This window comes from Palaemon carinicauda, chromosome 14, assembly GCF_036898095.1.
Source record: "Palaemon carinicauda isolate YSFRI2023 chromosome 14, ASM3689809v2, whole genome shotgun sequence".
NCBI lineage: Eukaryota > Metazoa > Arthropoda > Malacostraca > Decapoda > Palaemonidae > Palaemon > Palaemon carinicauda.
This window is the reverse complement of record NC_090738.1, coordinates 118,973,964-118,995,294: the sequence shown is the minus strand read 5'-3', so window position 1 is coordinate 118,995,294 and position 21,331 is coordinate 118,973,964. Positions and strand designations below refer to the sequence as shown.

Genomic DNA, 21,331 nt, shown 5'->3' with positions numbered 1-21,331 from the left:
CAGTATAAAACATTCTGTGGTAGAACTTTCATGGATATGGTTTTCTGATTAATCCCCTGCTATGACATTTACAGATTGATTTATTAGTTCCTATGACTTTGAAAGCCAGGATAAGGATGGCAAACATATCTTTCTGTCTGTTTTTGCTAGTGTTTTACCCTACTTTTCATAATCTAATACATTCGGGGATGAAATTTCATTTTTCTTATTAAGGCCACATTTTAACTCTTCCTCCTGATACTTCTATTAAATAAAGGCATGCGTAAAATAAGAGCAGGAGTGGGAATGAGGCCTAATTCATATACAAATTACAATCTTGTTTCTTTGAATTAATGAGGTTATACAACTCTGATAATAGTTATAATTCTTATCTCCCCTAATTTGCGTATCGATATGCACGTCTGAGCAGTGATTTAATTTTATTTGAAGTGCCTTGTTTTGACAGAGCTTCAAGAGACTGTCTTTTCTCTTAGTTCATTAACGAATTGAAATCATCTGTTTATATATTTCCACATTAGTTTAAGATGTCCACTCCTGCGGCAACACATGTGTGTAATATAATCTCATCAACATAACTTACCCCCACAAAATTGCCATGGTGGGGGTAGTCTTTTGTCACCCTCCAGATCAACCCTTGTCTAAAGCCACATTATATATAACAGGGCTAGATTCCCTTCATTCTTGGACATATTTTTGCCTCGTTTCTCTCATTGGATTTCATGTCTGTTACACCCCCCAACCCATCCCCATTCCAACAACCTCCCTCAAGTCTCCCATCCGTACCAATGTCTGTCATATCTATACCCAACCTCTGATGTCTGAGAAGGGGTACATATATATATAATGAGGCTTTCCTTCGGCCTCCTCACTCGTGTGGAGACCATCACGGAAGTTGCAGGAGCAATAAGGAAGAAAGGTGATTATCCAGGATTGCTGTGAACTACGATATACCAGTGTTACTACTCCCACTTCATTGAATAAGCAAAACATGCCGGGATTTTTTTAGTGTTATGATAAAACAGAAAAACAGTGTTTGATATTCAAGAAAGCTTTAAATAATGACATACCTGAATTCTAATCAATGAATCATTTCACACAAGAAACATAAGAAACACGGATTAATGGAAATATCTGTACATTAAAATTCTTAAAATTCTTTTGAAAAAAGTTTGGTTTATTATATGAATATCCAAAATGCACTAACATTTCTAATAATTTGGAAACCAATTGAATGAGAATTCCATACAACCACACGTTCGACTTTACTATTTTCTTAACAAAATTCATGCAATTCATTTCCGTGCCAACAAGAAATGGAACTAAAAAGATTAAACTGTTTTTATATAGTACCCTCGGACCATTTTGTGGCAAGTATTAACAACGGTGAAAAATAATTTTCCTTCAAGTAGGGTAATAAGGTTTATTCTATGTCAGTAGATGCTGAATTTTAATCTTTGATTTAATTAATCGCTTTCTCATAAATATTATGCTACTTGTAAAAATCATCGTAAACCATTGAAAAAAAAATTCACAATCAATTTGGCTACATATACTGTATATGTTAGCAAGTATGTATAATTGTAATGCACCGGTAATCATTTATATTTTACACTGGGAATATTCTTATGCTACTGAGAACGTCCTACCACAATACTAATAAAAAAACCTAATTTAGTGATATAGAATTTCAGTTTGTTCAAATACATTCTGTTATCTAAAATAAAGAAGATATATCAAGTTTAACAATATTGCACCTGGGAAGCGTTTTTCTAGTCATTAGTATGTAGTGTTGGAAACCCTATATTTTCACATGAAGCCTTAAAATGAAAAATAACCCTACATAATAAGGTGTAAAATAAACAATGGGAAAAATAATTATTTATCAATTTGATCTTACGAATGCGCTACAGCAATAAACTATCAAAATCACTTGCAAAGTTTAAAATCGGTATGAAACATATACAACGAAGACTATAATAATAGACAAATGTCTGATGACAGCAAATTTCTCTATGATTTTTCCATAATCCATATCTCATACTACTACAGTGTTTTGGATCTAAATTCTTCACAGATTGATATATAGTAACACATCTTTTTCCTCAGGTAATCCTCAAACATGTGTGACGACGACGCAGCTGCTCTTGTCTGTGATAATGGCTCTGGCATGGTCAAGGCTGGGTTCGCCGGTGATGATGCCCCACGGGCAGTCTTCCCCTCCATCGTCGGTCGCCCTCGACACCAGGGTGTGATGGTCGGCATGGGTCAGAAGGACGCTTATGTAGGCGACGAGGCCCAGAGCAAGAGAGGTATTCTGACCCTCAAGTACCCCATCGAGCATGGCATCATCACCAACTGGGACGACATGGAGAAGGTTTGGCACCACACCTTCTACAACGAACTACGAGTTGCTCCTGAAGAATCACCAGTCCTTCTTACCGAAGCTCCCCTTAACCCAAAAGCCAATCGTGAGAAGATGACTCAAATCATGTTCGAAACTTTTAGTACACCAGCTATGTACGTCGCCATCCAAGCCGTTCTTTCTTTGTATGCCTCCGGTCGTACAACAGGTATTGTTCTTGATTCTGGAGATGGGGTATCACACACCGTTCCTATTTATGAGGGATTTGCTCTTCCCCACGCTATAAATCGTCTTGACCTGGCAGGTCGTGACCTGACTGATTATCTTATGAAGATCATGACTGAAAGAGGCTACTCCTTCACAACTACAGCTGAACGTGAGATCATCCGTGATATTAAAGAAAAGCTTTGCTACGTTGCTTTAGACTTCGAAAATGAGATGGCACAAGCTGCAGCCTCAACATCTCTGGATAAATCTTATGAACTCCCTGACGGTCAGGTCATTACCATCGGTAACGAACGTTTCAGAGCTCCAGAGGCCATGTACCAGCCTTCCTTCCTTGGTATGGAATCTGCTGGAATCCATGAAACCGTCTACAAGTCCATCATGAGGTGTGATGTCGACATCAGAAAGGATCTGTATGCCAACACTGTCATGTCTGGTGGTACCACCATGTACCCTGGTATTGCTGACAGGATGCAAAAGGAGATTACTAACTTGGCCCCATCCACAATCAAGATCAAGATCATCGCTCCTCCTGAGAGAAAGTATTCTGTCTGGATCGGAGGTTCTATTCTGGCTTCGTTGTCTACTTTCCAGACTATGTGGATTTCTAAGGAGGAGTATGATGAATCCGGACCAGGCATTGTCCATCGCAAATGTTTCTAATTTTACTAACTCCTAAATTAATAAAAACATCACTGTTTATCTTCTTTGCATTTTGGGGATCCTACTTGTGAAGGCTTTGCCGTAAATATTTCAAATATAACAGAGGTACCTTAAACGGCAATGATGTCAGATAATTCAACTGGACACCAACCAGAATCGTCCATTGGTAAGAATCAGTATTCAAGAAGACATAAAACAAGTAGAAGATACTTTCAGAATTTAATATATAAATCTATAGACTAGCCTAGGAATTACATTAAATCAGTAATACTGAAGGGATGGCTCATGTATCTCTGGTGATCAAAAGGATGTTGATAATGTCCAATATGTAAATATTCTTATAGAATATATGCAGAGGGTCTTAAATTATTTGGGTCAAATGGAAAATTTTGGCTCCTGTATTACAGATATTTGTTAACTTCACACATGAAACCAAACATCAATATATTTGAATTTCAAAAGTTCAAACTTGCAGCAAATGTTTTCATGTTGAACAGGCTGACATAAGTCTTTTAATAGTTTATATATGACCTATCTGTTTGGATGTTACTTTTTTTCAAATATTTTATTAGTTGTTAATTATTTCTCATATCGTTTATTTATTTCCTTATTTCCTTTCATCACTGCGCTATTTTTCCCTGTTGGAGCCCTTGGGCTTATAACATCTTGCTTTCTCAACTAGGGTTGTAGCTTAGCTAATAATAATAATAATAATAATAATAATAATAATAATAATAACAATTTGAAGAATTTTTTGTTTGTTGCTCATTAAGGCTAGACACATTTATATTGCGTAGTTTAGTACCACTAAATGCATTGAAAAAACTTTTCAACGAGAAAATAATTCTAAATTTCCAATAAATTATTGAGTAAATGTTTTTGCATCATCTCAAAACAAATCTGTTTAGGAAATTCTAAAACAACCCGCATCATAATTGCTTTTAAAGATCGACAACATTCCAACAATCAATCTTCAAGAAGAATATTTCAAGCCAAAATATTACTTGTTTAATCTTTTCGGCCATAATTCAAAATGGGAGTGATCTACTCTTTTCTAGGGCCTGAAGATTCGCAACTGAAAATGAGAATTATAGCTTTAAATTTTTCACAGTATTAGTTATAATAATATTATAAGTTATCATTACTTTGTTTGTCGTGTGTTGTAAATAGTTAACAATTATATGAACAAGGGATTTCAGTCCAAAAATATACAAAATAGTTTAGTGAGTACCATAATCAACAAAATTATTTTATTAATTGGATCGTGATGAAGAACGACCAAAGGAAAACCAATTAACAACGGTTTGGTATAATTTGTAAAAAGAGATTGAAGCAAGGTCTCGGTTCTTATCAACCTTAGTTGGAAATTTATTCTACATCAGGACATTGACTGATTTAAACAATTATTACTGCGCCTGGCAGTGTAGCTAAACACTTCTAAGGTTGTCGAACTGTGGTTGATGTACAGCGTATATTTTCACAAACTTAATATGTTTGTTAGGCGTCTTCGATTGTCTGTCTACGAGGCTGAGTTTATGCAGTTTAATCCATATTATTTTTAAATGTAATTTTTATATTGTCTGTCTTCGAACAAGTTTGGAGTTTACACCAACAGTCTTCAATGAGTTATCACATAGTGATAACACTGTGGTTTGTGTAACAGACCATCAACATCAGTATATCAATGTAAAAGATAACTTCTAATAATACAGTTCTCCGTTAAGGGCCATTCTCCGTATACCTACAGTAGGGAGGACGACCATTTGGACATGGGGTAAGCTTTACCATATGTCGGGTAGGGCTTAAGCCTTAAATCAACTCGAAGTTTAGCAAAAGATACTATCTTTAAGCCTTTTGTTTGGTGCTCTCATTATATAAGAATAAAATCATATAATAGCTTTCATACTGGATACGTTTTAGCAATCTCAGTCCTTGTTGTTCTAAAATTTCGGTTTAGTGTTCATTTTGTTATAGGAATCTTTTCACGTGGCTACCATGATGCAAACGGTTTGCTCTCAGTTAAAGTATGGACAGTTAGGTAGTTACCTAAACAACTGGAAGTGACATTAATCAGGGGATGAAGCATTATTCGGGAAAAAAAATCTGCTGCTCAATTTCCTTTAGATAAGAAAAAGAGGAAACGTTCGAGAGAAATTTATTAATACGAAAATACTATAATAAAGTGGAATAATAATACGAGGCAACTATGGTTATATGGTAGTTAGAGCTAAAATCTTCCGAATACGGTGAGATTGAATCCCGTTACCATGGTCATTATTTGGAGGGAATGGACTTGACGACTGATCACACGGTTTTATTATTAATATACTATCATCATTATTATCATAAGACAGATGCAACCTTAGTTGGAGAAAAAAAATTGTACTATTAAGCAATATAAAATTGCTGTAATGTTACTTTTTCAATATCCGGTACGGTTTGTGAAATTAATAAAGTTTATCTTTAACCTGTAACATAATTACCAATATATTTTTGGTTAAATCCCCAGGCTTCTAACCTTCCGAAACTTGTAAGAAATAAGAATTTCTTGCTTAAAATATACAATTTACTAACATTAAACTGTTGACGGCCTTTGTTCCAATTGAACCATATACCTGTAAGATGTGAGTAAAACGCAACATATTTTAGGCTGACAGCTTAGACATTGAAAAATATACAGGTTGTGGTGAACCATTTTAGCTTTCAGAAAGTATTTACTATGTTATATACAAATGTCTGAAGAGTGATGTGCATTTTTACTAGACGAATTATACAGGGTTAACACCCTGCTATAAGACTATATTCAAATTGATTATTTATTCGTTATAGGTTCTATGTAAACCATGAAAATATCTGGCGAATTTAATACACCAAATTGTATTAACTGTATAAGCACTAGTTATCTAACTGTTTTTTCATCATTAGGATAAAAGTACAGGGTCATTAGAATATTGATAGAATTAAATTGAACTATTCATGGTACTTCAATTTAAATCTCTTTTGACTCTAGCTAATAATTAGTTGAATGGTTATGAATCTTTAGGAATGTTGTACTACATTACTGAACTTTTAAAGTTTTCGTAGAAAATTGTTAACAAACGAAAATAATTTTGTTACGGCAAAGAATCTCCTATCATCGGAGTAATTCTATGAAAATCTTGAGCTTAAACGAAATATTTGATATGAAGGATTTGGAATGCAAAGTAAGTTACTAAAATTAATTATCAGAGAAAACTCTTGTTTTAAAGCAGTGATTTTTTAACATTGCGTAGAGTGATATAATAACTAATAATTGCATTATAATGCTTCGACTAACGTTATTTCTTTTATGTCCATTCTATAAATAATGATAATCATGAAAATGTTACTTCAAATCTTTAGCTCTGGGGGGATCGCATATATTATTTCTAGGATTACTGACAGCTGACGTGTGTTTGAAAAGTTTAAACCTCCGTTATAATATCAACTGTTCGATATTCTTTTATTTTTTACAGTGTCACTACGGGGCAGAGGGAAAAGCGCTTGGTCAAACCTCTGAACTTTTCTCTTACTTTTTACTTATCGAGCGTTCCATAAATAATCAATTAACTGAAAACAAAATTCCTTAAATATGTTACTTTTCTTCAAAGATGACAAGACATAAAAAATCAATACGTTAACAGAATTTGTATATTATCACCGTTTAATAAGGATACCTTATGATTACTAACAAAACGCGGCTCTACCACATCACTAAAAATGAAAAGGAATTCAATACTAGGGTTGATCCTATTTTCAAGACTCTAAATTGCATCCACAAAATTTGCATTTCTCATATTATTCCTAGGAAAATTGATCCGAAATTCACTATAAACAGTAGCCGCTTGCGATAAATTACTCAATTTTGTTACAATTCTCTATTTTTCGATTAGTGAAATTAAACAATTTAAAGGCGGGCTAGAATTCAAGAGAGTGACAATCAGTGAAAGCACATAAACAGGGCAGTCTGAATTCCTCCTAAAACTCAAATAGCAATAAGCCACACTGGGACCTGAGAAACCAGCATTGCATGCGTGAAATCATTACTACTAGTTCTTTTAGTAGACAGGTGCTTGAACCTACATCACCCCTTCTATTTCACCCATGATTGGGACCGGCAAACCGAATTCTACTTTTATGGAGGGTTTTTCCTCTCATCTCGTACAGAGACGCACGACCCAAATAGCAAATTCTTCTTACCATCTGTTTCTCGATACGCACGTCAGAGAGACAGTCACGCTACGCCGACAATAGCCGATTATCTTCAAAGGACTGGGCAAGGAGGCTACCCAGAGATTCAAAAAGGGATCACGAAATACCATGACCCATCTAAAGTAGTCTCTGTTAGCACTGCTTTCAAATGAAGCTTCCGTATACATTCATAAACATGATACAGATCATAGCCCCATATGTTTATTTATAATATATTATCAAAAGACATCCCTACATTAAAACTAAGATTACGAGACTAAAAGATACAAGAATTTCATCTAAAGGCGCGCGCGCGCGTGTGTGTGTGTGTATATATATATATATATATATATATATATATATATATATATATATATATATATATATAAATATACATATATAAATATATATATATATATATATATATATATATATATATATATATACAGTGAACCGATTCAAATTCGTCCATGATCACTACAACTTGAATATATATATATATATATATATATATATATATATATATATATATATATATATATATATATATATATGTTTGATAAAACAGGCCATTATTTTTTATATATATTTACATACATATTTATGTATAGTAGTTTACGTATACGCAACCCATAAAAAATGACGGATATATATTTAAGATATATATAAACACAAACGTACATAAATTCAACCCTTCCCATCCCCTCCTTTCCTAACAGCAACCCCTCTCACCAGGGTATGATTATTCTCTCCCCCTACCCGAGGGACGGGTAGAGACCGAGTAATCATACGTTCGCTAATGCCGCTCGGCATGATAGTTAGGAAATTTCACTTTATTATATAGGGGATATATGCATCCTAAAACATGTGAAGGGCAACTGATTGAAACAGAAAAGGTAGCGCCTTCTGCATAAATCCTCTACACAAGAAAATGAACGTGTAATCCCATCTCGATATACCGCTTACATAATGGGAAGTAGACGGAAATTGATACTTATTTTTCAAGGGCTAATTTGATGCACGAGAGAGAGAGAGAGAGAGAGAGAGAGAGAGAGAGAGAGAGAGAGAGAGATTTTGGTGATCTAACACCATAGGGAAAAATACGTCTTTCGATCTATGACCGGGAGGATTAGCTCATGTGGGGATGTCTATTATTGTAATACTGGTGAAATCAAAATGAATAAATAATACGGTATATTTTTCTTGTCACACATCCTTATCATACTAACCATTAAAGTACCCCCTTGCAGATTACCATAGTAACTCCAAACCTTTATCATGTAAGTATGTGGGCACATAATGAACACAACGTTATGATGATATAGTTTCGTCAATTCGTTAATATCTTCATTAAATGAATGGTATGTATTCAGTGTTCAGTGAAAAAAAAAAATTATGAAAATAACATCCTAATTGAATAGCAACCACACTAGCAACTGTTCCCAAGGAATTCTGATTGCGCGTCTTATGGCGACAATAATATCCACATGATCATTTTATATCAAATTTGACGAGTGACAATTTGAAATGCAATCTTAAGTAGAGGCATACTAGGCGTTAAAATGAATTTTAGTTGTCGTGAAAGATAGTGATAGCGAATGATGTCAAAAGAGATAATTGCGGTGCTCCTTCGCTAGAACTGTATTCTATCAAATCCATAGCCTCTGTATTCTCCCAGCCCAACTGCCGATAATTTAAGATACTAAATTTATGAATAACCACATGTGACAACATTAACTACTTTCATATGCTTTTTTAAATTTATGATTGATCTTAACGTAGATATGTTTTATTCTAATCATAACTTCTGACAATTCATGACACGTGTAATAAGTTGGAGAGATTTCGTTTCCTCTACTGGGCGGCCGAGGAAAAGAGTTTTGGATGCAACTTCAGGTACTTTAATTTGTTTTTAAATAATCCAGTATTAAGCAAAACCCAAACTTCCATACCGATGTGGTGGCCGATATGGTAACATCCCTGACTGGTGAACGCCAGACGGAGGTTCGTGCCCCGCTCATACTTGTTAGTTCCTTTGGTCGCTGCAACCTCACCATCCTTGTGAGCTAAGGCTGGGTGGTTTGGGGGAGCCTATAGGTTTATCTGCTGAACCATCAGCAGCCATTGCCTGGCCCTCCTTGGTCCTGGCTTGGGTGGAGAGGGGGCTTGGGCGCTCATCATCTGTATGTATGGTCAGTTTCTAGGGCATTGCCCGGCTTGTTAGGGCAATGTCATTGTCCCTTGCCTCTGCCATTCATGAGTGGCCTTTGAACCTTTGAACCGTTGAAAGACGTGAAGAGAGTGGGAAAATTTTCAATCTATTATCGAGCCATACCAATCTCAGTTACTCGATATCACAAGTAAATAAAAATACTTTAATGCCACATCTTTACATGAAGGTATAATGTCAATAACAAACACGATAACCCGTATACGACAAAATGGGGATCCTTCAAAGGGGTGATTTGTAGTAAGAGATACGAAGCATTCAATGAACCAATAAATAATATGGGTTCTACCCTCCGTTTATGTTGGAATTTAACCTAAAAGTTATTCTCATCTTTTTCTTATAAATACAATAATACCATTCAAAGATACATAAAATAGGTACAAAATTCAAGCACCTTATTCTAAAAAGGCCTGTCCATTTCTTGGCACATTTTCATATCTGCAAAATACCATACATATCTAAAGTTACATAGCTTGTCAAATTTATGGTTCCTCCGGTCTGCCTTTTAACAATACTCATATCAGGCAACACACACAGTCCGTCTCTCTCTCTCTCTCTCTCTCTCTCTCTCTCTCTCTCTCTCTCTCTCTCTCTCAAATGTCATACTGGTCATAAACATACCTGCCCTCTGCGGTCTTGTTACAAGACTGCCTATATATAATGACGGTCACCCTTCTACTTCTCACTTATGTCCTGGCCACCACCCGTTTTACAGCAACCCTACAACAGGTGACTTACTGGGGATTGTACCGGTGTATAGTGTTTAGTGATATCTGCGTATTACTTGCCGACGCATTACGGAAATGTGTTTTAGACCTTACAATGCTATAAAAGGAGCAGTCGAAACTTTTAATAATCATGAAGTGGATTATTTTTATTTTATCTCGGATAAACAATACAGAATAAAATTATGGGTGTGATATACGCAACGATATGTTACTTGGTTCTATCATTATTGCAAATGCATTTAAGTCACTTGCATCAGCGACCCACACATACAGATAACTTGGTTTCCTATACAAGATTGTCAACAGAAGTTCTTTTAAAGATATTCAGATACACGCCTTCGTTTTTCAGAATGTACTAAAAAGCTCAAACTTCATTGCTAAGAATAGTAACAATAGATATCGTGAAATCAGTTTTAATATTGAAAATTTTTACACGAGCCCAGAAAACTTTAAATCAATCAATTAATTTGTATACGAGCAAGTAAAAAAATCTAAAAATGAGAAGACGTGGATAAATACAAGTCCCATGAAAAGGTGTATCATAATCAAGTATTCATTTGCCGTTTCAGCCACCTCATTACTTTTGCTGTTGTAAACTTTGCATATCATCGTCAGCAAACATCGAACGTCCCTATTAACTATACAACTCAAATATTTCTTAGTAATACCTTAATATTAACCCACCTCTTCTCTTATTAAATCATCCTTAGGTAATTTATTTGAGCTTTATCTTGACACTTTTCATCAATCTTTTTCCGAGTCATTTGTAATTGCGAATAATTACATTTTTCAAAGGAATTTGAATGAATAAATTAAATTCGTTTAACAATTCATAAACTATTATTCTGGCTTTTACAATTGTTTAACCATTTATTTTCATTATTTTCCAAAACTACTCTACGATCAATTCAAAACTAATGTTGTGATACATAATCAATTATTATTTAAAACTTGTAAACATATATATTTGTATATATATACATATATATATATATATATATATATATATATATATATATATATATATATATGCATATATATATATATATATATATATATATATATATATATATATATATATATATAATTTACGATATACCGCTGAAGCATGCTATGTATATATTTGTCACTAGGCTGGAGGAAAGATTAGAATAAACTAAGATTTTGCACTTGCGCTTTCGTATTTTCGTATAAATGCAAAATTTTCGTTTTTCCGACCGACCTTCAGCTTAGTGACAAATGTATGTATGCGTGTGTGTATATATATATATATATATATATGTATATATATATATATATATATATATATACATATATATATATATACAGATATATATATATGTATATATAGATAAATATATACATATATAGATATATATATATATATAATATATATATAATATATATATATATATATATATATATAGAGAGAGAGAGAGAGAGAGAGAGAGAGAGAGAGAGATATATATATATATATATATATATATATATAATCATAAGTAACAAAAATCCTTGCTAACATCAGGTGAAATACATAAACATGTCAAGGTTAGTCGTAATTCACTATATCTCCTCTTAAAATATCTCTTGCAACAGAACCGGATCTGGTAAAACCAGATCTCTTTGATTACCTCCGGTACTCAGGAGGGTCAGTCTGTCACTTACATATGGCATTCCATTCTTAAAATAAAATTGCTCAAAGCTGCCGGTGAAATTAAAATTCTTTTCTAATTATGTGTATAAACGTTAGCTTCCTATAAAACATAGCCATATTTATTTCAGGTTCTATAAATAACTTTATGAAATTTCACATATGAATACAGACTAAAATAAATAATTAAGAGGAAAAAACGACTTAACAACAACACAAGATTTTTTTTTTTTTTTTTTTTTTTTAGAAAAAAAATTATTAATGCACATGAGGACTTTTTCATACTTGTTTAAAATATTAACGGAAGTTATTGTTTATAATAAAACAATTTCACGTTTATTTTTTTCTTTTCACACAGTTAACCGACAGTCATGTGCGACGAAGACGTAACTCCTTTAGTGTGCGACAATGGATCCGGCATGGTCAAAGCTGGCTTCGCCGGTGACGACGCTCCCCGATCTGTCTTCCCCTCCATCGTTGGTCGCCCTCGTCACCAGGGTGTGATGGTCGGCATGGGTCAGAAGGATGCTTACGTAGGTGACGAGGCACAAAGCAAGCGTGGTATCCTCACACTCAAGTACCCCATCGAGCATGGCATCATCACCAACTGGGACGACATGGAGAAAGTTTGGCATCACACCTTCTACAATGAACTTCGAGTCGCTCCTGAAGAATCGCCCATTCTTCTCACAGAGGCTCCCCTTAACCCAAAAGCCAATCGTGAGAAGATGACTCAAATCATGTTCGAAACTTTCAGTGCACCAGCTATGTACGTCGCTATCCAGGCTGTTCTTTCACTCTACGCCTCTGGACGTACCACAGGTATTGTACTTGATTCTGGTGATGGAGTATCCCATACCGTTCCCATCTATGAAGGTTTTGCTCTCCCCCACGCTATCAACCGTTTAGATTTAGCTGGGCGTGATTTGACAAACTACCTGATGAAGATCATGACTGAAAGAGGCTACTCCTTCACAACTACAGCAGAACGTGAGATCATCCGTGATATTAAAGAAAAGCTTTGCTATGTTGCTCTGGACTACGAAAATGAAATGGCACAAGCCGCAGCCTCAACATCTCTGGATAAATCTTATGAACTCCCTGACGGTCAGGTCATCACCATCGGTAACGAGCGTTTCAGAGCTCCAGAGGCCATGTACCAGCCTTCCTTCCTTGGCATGGAATCAGCTGGAATCCATGAAACAGTCTATCAGTCCATCATGAAATGCGACGTCGACATCAGAAAGGATCTGTATGCCAACACTGTCATGTCTGGTGGTACCACCATGTACCCTGGTATTGCTGACAGGATGCAGAAGGAAATCACGAATTTGGCTCCATCCACAATCAAGATCAAGATCATTGCTCCTCCTGAGAGGAAGTACTCCGTCTGGATCGGTGGTTCCATTCTGGCGTCTCTTTCCACCTTCCAGACAATGTGGATTTCCAAGGAGGAGTATGATGAATCTGGACCAGGCATTGTCCACCGTAAATGTTTCTAAATACTTTATATTCTTTATTCAAATAAAAGATAACTTGTGATGCTATTTTTATTTCTCATATAAACATGAAAAAATGCATTAAGAAAATATCTTCTAGGGAGTTGCGATCCTCTTAAACGCTGAAAAATAAAGGTAACACTTCAAATTAACCTTTGAAAGTAAAGCTATCAATTAGATGGTTACCTTTTTATTCATATAATATACGATAGCCTTATATAGTCATTATCTTAGATATTTGGATATCTGTGCAATAAAAAAACATGATTATCAATATTAGAAATGGAATATTTCAAGAAGGCAAAACGTTTGATAAAAAAAAAACCTTTCACTTCAGTTATGTTCATTATTCTAAGCAGCTCGTCTACAAAAGTTAAGAAATAAATACTTTGGCGGAAATCCAAAATGGCTGATTGACAGCTACCTGATAATTGATGTATATTTTGGATGCGAGGATCAATTTAATTATTGAATTTCAGTGCACAAGTACGCTGCACACAAACACATCCACACTCACACACAAATTACCTGGTGGTCTACCATACTTGATACCCGAACAAATGACTGTCTGTCAGAGTATTTATTCTATTTTTAGCTAAGGATCGCGTACAATAAAGAACAGACCTGTAATGGAAGTGTACCTTTTTATAAATAAAATGTAATTATGTAAACAGCAATATTTTGAGATCAAATATATCATTTCTAAGGACTAATTTTGTTATACATGTTAATACAGACCTAAATGCTATTTATATTCATCAAGGCTTCTCTTCAAAACGGGTGCTACGAATAATAATAATAATAATAATAATAATAATAATAATAATAATAATAATAATAATAATAATAATAATAATAATAATAATATCATTATTATTATTATTATCAATAGTAAAGTCGAGCTCTCTCTCTCTCTCTCTCTCTCTCTCTCTCTCTCTCTCTCTCCTAACGCAAACACAATAGGTTACGATGTATGTATAATATTTGACAGAGTAGACAAATTAGTAAAATTACACTTTCCTTACATCCATGACCTCAGAGAGATAGGGAGTTATAGTTGGTGGTGTTAGAAATTACCCAGAGAGAGAGAGAGAGAGAGAGAGAGAGAGAGAGAGAGAGAGAGAGAGAGAGTTATTGTTAGTAGTGTTTAAAAATTCCCCGGTAAGGGTATAGGATTAGCAACTCTCTCTCTCTCTCTCTCTCTCTCTCTCTCTCTCTCTCCAGAGAGAGAGAGAGAGAGAGAGAGAGAGAGAGAGAGAGAGAGAGTTATTGTTAGTAGTGTTAGAAATTCCCCGGTAAGGGTATTGGATTAGCAACTCTCTCTCTCTCTCTCTCTCTCTCTCTCTCTCTCTCTCTCTCTCTGCGTAAACGCGTGAGTCTAAAAACTACCAGTATTAAAATAAAAATTAAAAACGTAGGTCATGTCCTCATTAACTCAGTAGGCAGTAGGTAGGTCACAGGTCCGCAAATAAGCTGGCACAGATTTTGACCCAAGAATTGAGAAAGTTACAATAACAAAGAAATGGTACGCTTGACTTTTATGCTTTCGCTTTTGATTATCTGCAAATGATTTTGAGAAATTAAAAGAAAAAAAGAAAAAGAAAAAACATTACTTCAATTTTCTACGTTTGATGCTTAGGAAGAAATTTGGGGATAAGAGGTTATAAGAATATTTACTCTCTCCTTCTCTCTCTCTCTCTCCCTCTCTCTCTCTCTCTCTCTCTCTCTCTCTCTCATTTTTCACGTTTGATGTTCAGGAGGAAGTTTGGGGATAAGGTTATAAGAATATCTCTCTCTCTCTCTCTCTCTCTCTCTCTCTCTCTCTCTCTCTCTCGTATTCAAAAATCTATCCATCAAAAGGAGTAAGAATTGATAAACAAAACGCAATGCCTTTCATTTTAATGTCATGACTTCACAAAAAAAATGTTTAATGCGAAAAGGTAACTAATGTCACACACTAGATCACACATGCATAGCTGAAAACATGGTTCGAAGCACAAATGCAAATACAAGTGGTTAGAAAAAATAATAAATTAGGGAATTAGGAACAAACAGTTCTATGGACCAATTAGTTAGCGAGCAACTTGAAGTTGTTTTCCCTTCGATGCGCTGGATGTGGAAACAAAGCTGTTACTTGAAGCAGCAAATGAAAAGAGCTTGTTTATAAATGAAAATGCTTTCTAAATAATCGAGTGAAGATAGAAACGAAACACAACAGAGAAGCCACGAGGCAACCGGTAATTTAGTCCCTTGCGTGGAGTTTGAAGTACAAACAATTGAGAGGTTTCAGAGCAGTTAATGAAATACCTTGGTTTAAATAGCAAATACCTATGTCATATAAATAGCACACATTAAATAAAATAAAAGATAATGGCTACTTGTATAGCAAAAAAAAAGGAAAATTGCCATAAATAAAAAAACGTTGTTTAAAAAAAAAAATTACATAAAAACGTAAGAAAATACGTTAAAAAATCAGAAAACACTAGTTTAAATGAAAAAGAATTAAGAAAAGTATTAAGAAAAAAAAAAGATTGTACAAACATCCACAATTTTTTTTATTTACAACTACCCTAATATGCCCCTCACATAAGAACACACACACACACACACCAAGCAAGAGAAGACCAAACCAGATCCTGGGAGAGAATAAGTGGAATCTGCTGAGAACAACCAGACATATTCGGCTCCTCAGCTCGCTGGTATGTCAAAATACTGCAGGTCCAGCACGAGCTTCCCCCTCTAATCTCTCGAGGAACATCCGCGATGGTGATGGCAAAGTCAATTATGAGGACTCTGAATTCGAGACGACAATTGCTACGCTTTGGGAAGGGTTGGGAAGAGGAGGGGGATATATGAAGGGTGGTCTACATCAAAAAGACGAAAAGGATATAAAGGGGCTGTTATTGAAGGAAAAAAAGGTATTCTAAAAGGGAGAATAAAGAAATTAATGATATATTAAAAAGAGAGGGTAGTTTAAAATGACGCTAAGGGGATAATAAAAGAGTAAGATTCATGAGATGCGAGGTGTATATAGGGGATATATCATAAGGCGCGGAGGGTATACGAGTATATGAAGGCGGCTTGATAAAAAGAGATGCGAATTGGTTATTAAAAGGGGTTAGACTAAAAGGTCGTGAATGAGATATAAAACAGGGTAGATGAAAGATGCAAAACCAATAACAAAATTACAGAAAAAAGGGACACAAAGGAGATATGAAATTAAGAATTAAAGTAAAATGTCGAATAAGGGATATAAAAGGATAATAATTAATAAGAGGCAGAAAATAAAGTGCGGATAATTCATTTTATCTTTTATTAAGATTGGATAAATTAAAGAGTTGAAAACGCGATGAATAAGAAGTAATCCAAAATTATTTATCTTAAGCACTGGCACCGTATCAACTATGCCAAATGTATACCAACAAAAAGGAAGAATAATCTAAGACGACTTTCACGAAAAAGGGGATAGTAAAGTTACAAGAAAGAAAGGGGATATGGTGATAAATGTGGAGTAAATTGAAGCGATGAAATGGAAAAAAAGAAGCCAGATTGATTTGTTTGCTTATATTAGCGTCACAACAATTCTGGATACTGATGTTTGGAATCTCTGGTGTGAGAGACAAATAGCTTGGAGTAGAAGTTGAAACATAATCAAACTTCGATATAGAGGATTGTCCTTTCAACCAAGCCTAGTATTACTAGTATTACCACCATTTTTAGCTGCATGAGTTTACAGGTGTACAGTAATTAAAAATAAATGTAAAAGTTGGTAACATTTGACTAAATCTTGTGAATAACGTTTCATCAAAAAACATAGTATCACAGAACAGAAACGAAGAGTCTGACGTCATAAGGAAAAATAGGTATGATTTAACCTCTTCATACACATTTAACACTGGCAAAGAATTCTATTGCCATAAATAATATAAACATTGGAATAACATGTAAATACTATAGGCATTGCTCTGTTCAAATTTGAGAATCTGTCCCATTCAACGGTAAATCCTAAATCATACAGCATAAGGTGACACTTGTCAAAGGAAAAGTTTGCTTTTAATAATGCTTACATTATCTCTCTCTCTCTCTCTCTCTCTCTCTCTCTCTCTCTCTCTCTCTCAGAACTAAAACCTTTGCCGACGACGACTTCCCCCTTCGTTAAACATCTCCAAAGCCAAGACGTATTTACGGTCACCTGCTCATCTAATTAAAAGTTTCTTTTGGAAGTTTACTGAAGTGTATCTTGAAAACAGACATACGACGGAATCCTAAAGTCTTGGGTGATGTCTCTCATCAAAAGAACCTAAACTCGTTTGACTTTTAGCAAGATACGGCAACTTCATTTGGTACTCAAGATTTACTCGTCAGTGCAATTCATTTCTTCTAAACCAAAGATTCCCATTATATTTTATGAAATGAGGGTAAAAAAATCATGAGTATCCTTCATTTGATCTTAGAAAAAGTTCATTCCCTTTTTTTTCAAAGGTTTTAAGTGACTTGATCATACGATACTTGAGGAATAACTATGAGAAACTTTAATTCAATAACCCCCAACATTATATGGTTATTGCCAATACACTTCCCAATAAAACTCAAAAAAGCCTCCTTTACATTCATTCTCATAGTTGCAAGTATCTCCATGAATGACAAGATCAGCGTAGTTTACAAATCCTAACTTTGTGAGGAGGCAGCTAAACCTCAAAATTTAGACTGCTTTGGCAAGAGATAACGTTCCTAAAGAAACGACATGACACACGTTTAAAGGTTTAGAGGCACCTCATAAATGGTAGAAGCAAGAGGCAGTGACAATCCCCAAGAGACTGATCCTATATACATAAGGTCAGTGCCCAAGACCCCTCTCCACCCAAGCTAGGACCAGGAAGGGCCATGCAATAGATGATGATAATTCAACAGTTATACCTACCGTATACGCTCCCAAAATCCCGCATCCTCATCTCACAAGGATGGCGAGGTTGCACCCACTACAAGAAACTATCTAGCTGGAGCGTGACTCGAACCCTAGTCCAGCAGAACGCAAGGTAAGGACGTTTTCAATGAGCCACCACAGCCCCGTTGCAAGATTGGAACCATGAGTTTCGTCTAAGAGGGTCAAGATGGTGAGATCGTTAATGAAATTAGGTTGAAACATTGTGAAAAATCATTCGTGTATTCCATAATCAATCTTGAAATTTTACATTTTAAAGAATCATTAAATTTTCCATTTATCAGTAATATTAATTGATTTCGGAGTTTCAAAAAAATGATATATTCTTTTTACCGAAAAAGCTTTTATAATAAAGTGTAATTCCATCGTTCAATGTACTCCTGAGGTCGAATCAAGAAAAAAGTTATTCGAAACACGTGTCGACATCAAATATCAAATGAAAAATAAAATACGTAATAGGAGCTTTTGTCTTGGCGTGAAATATAACTGGAGCTCTGTTTGTCTGGAGATATGTTGTATTTGATTTTTAGACGCCACTAAGGCCATACATATTAATTGTAAACGCAAAGCAACATGACCAAATACATACATAACGTATATAGACATGTATATTTTCTGTATATATTAATATACATTTATATATACAGCATACATATTATAAATATATACCGTATATACGGTATACGAACAACAACAAATGCAGCCATTTCTAGTCTACTGCAAGACATAGTCCTAAGACATGTCAATTTATTTCTGCGGTTTGGCCAATTTTCCTCCCACGCTGAAAACTGCAAACTGGTGATGGTGGGAGATTTACGTCTAATCTGTCACAGAAAACCTACCTGACTAGTAGCTTTGTTGGTCATGGCGATACGCAAACCACCTTAAGATATCTCCATTCAGAAAGGGATATACAGCATATAGATCTATAAAAGTATATATATATATATATATATAGTATTTATATATATATATATATATTCATATATAGGCTATATATATATATATATATACACACATGCACACTCACACTCACACACACACGTATATATATATATATATATATACTGTATATATATATATATATATACATATATATATTGTATATATATATATATATATATATGTATTATATATATTGTATATATATATATATGTATATATATGTATATGTGTATATATATATGTGTGTGCGTGTGTGTGTGTGTGTATGTACAATGTATAGAGATAAATACATTTGCGTATATTCATACATATAAATGCATAAATACACATATCTCCACTATATAATAAAGAGCAAGTGCCTGTATATATATATATATATATATATATTTATATTACACAATATACAGATATATATATATATATATATATATGTAGTATATATATATATATATATATCTATATATATATATATATATATATATAATATGTGTGTGTGTGTATGTATGTACAATGTATAGAGATAAATACATTTGCGTATATTCATACATATAAATGCATAAATACACATATCTCCACTATATAATAAAGAGCAAGTGCCTGTATATATACAGTATATATATATATATATATATGTATATATATATATATATATATATATTTATATATACACAATATACAGATATATATATATGTATATATATATAAATTTATATTTATATATACACAATATACAGATATATATATATATATATATACAATATACAGATATATATATATATATATATATATTTATTTATTTATATATACACATATACAGATATATATATATATGTATATATATATATATATATACATATATATATACACATATCAGATACGGTCAGCGGCATTATAAGACGTATAACTAATTGGTCTCTCCCCGTCCTTCGGGTAAGGAGAAAAGGAGAAATCAGAGCAGTCATGTCCTGGAGAGAGGGGTTGTAGTTAGAAAAGGAGAAGGGGTGGGATGATTTGAATCTGTGTGTGCATATCCATCTATAGTAAATATTTACCCGCCATTTATGACGGGTCGCGTATACTTGTATGTATGTATGTATGTATGTATATATATATATATATATATGTGTGTGTGTGTGCGTGTGTGTATCTATCATCGGTAAAATAAACAAATTCATTGATCTATTAGTCGCGTATACTAGTATGTATGTATGTATGTGTGTATGTATGAATGTATGTATATATATATATATATATATGTGTGTGTGTGTGTGTGTGTGTGTGTGTGTATCATCGGTAAAAAGAAACAAATTCATTGGTCTATTAGTTTAGTCATGGCAAAATATTCTTTCCACAGAATATCTTTACGTCTTGTTGCCAGAGAAAGACATCATGTGTGGTTAAGAAAAAGAATCAACTTTCATCTGCTGTTAACCCTACTTAGTTATCAAGGTTCACTTAAGCATTACGCCGTGGGCAGTTGCCAAAAATTGGCAAGACTAGAAAACGGGAAGAACTAGATAAATTCTACGGTGGTTTCATGCCAGCTTTGATTTTATGATTGATTTTCATCCCTTTTGGCACTTGTAGGCATTTACCTTCAACGTGTGTTTTTATTCATTGTTCCCTTCTTTTACTACTGGTAATTGCTTGCCATTTGTCTTTTCGCCCCCAAGGTTCATCTGTCTCTTCCCCCCCGCCCCTCACACCCCGAGTAAGGTTTTTGTCCGCCCGAACGCATCAAATATGACCTTGGAGTTTAAAAGATAAGTGACAAGGAATTTCAGAATTGCCGTGGCATTAATGACTTGGCGCGACATCTCTCGCTCAATTGATGTTGAAGTATATTAGATTGATCGTTATTTTTTTTCGATGAGTTA

General features: G+C 34.3%; 2 protein-coding genes across 3 annotated transcripts; both read left to right on the top strand.

Moving 5' to 3' along the window:
- The first annotated feature begins 873 nt into the window (after positions 1 to 873).
- Positions 874 to 3,250, top strand: LOC137653664 (actin, muscle-like). Its single transcript, XM_068387240.1, has 2 exons — positions 874 to 916; positions 2,107 to 3,250. Exon 2 carries the CDS (start codon positions 2,120 to 2,122, stop codon positions 3,248 to 3,250), a length of 1,131 nt encoding a protein of 376 aa, XP_068243341.1. The 5' UTR covers positions 874 to 916; positions 2,107 to 2,119.
- Positions 3,251 to 10,312: 7,062 nt separating this feature from the next.
- On the top strand, positions 10,313 to 13,580 carry LOC137653662 (actin, muscle-like). 2 transcript variants are annotated; one of them, XM_068387238.1, is made up of 2 exons: positions 10,313 to 10,418; positions 12,427 to 13,580. In XM_068387238.1, exon 2 carries the CDS (start codon positions 12,440 to 12,442, stop codon positions 13,568 to 13,570), a length of 1,131 nt encoding a protein of 376 aa, XP_068243339.1. In that variant the 5' UTR covers positions 10,313 to 10,418; positions 12,427 to 12,439; the 3' UTR covers positions 13,571 to 13,580. The 2 variants fall into 2 exon arrangements, with proteins under 2 accessions (XP_068243339.1, XP_068243340.1); XM_068387239.1 differs by having other exon boundaries at positions 10,384 to 10,441.
- The last annotated feature ends 7,751 nt before the right edge of the window (positions 13,581 to 21,331 follow it).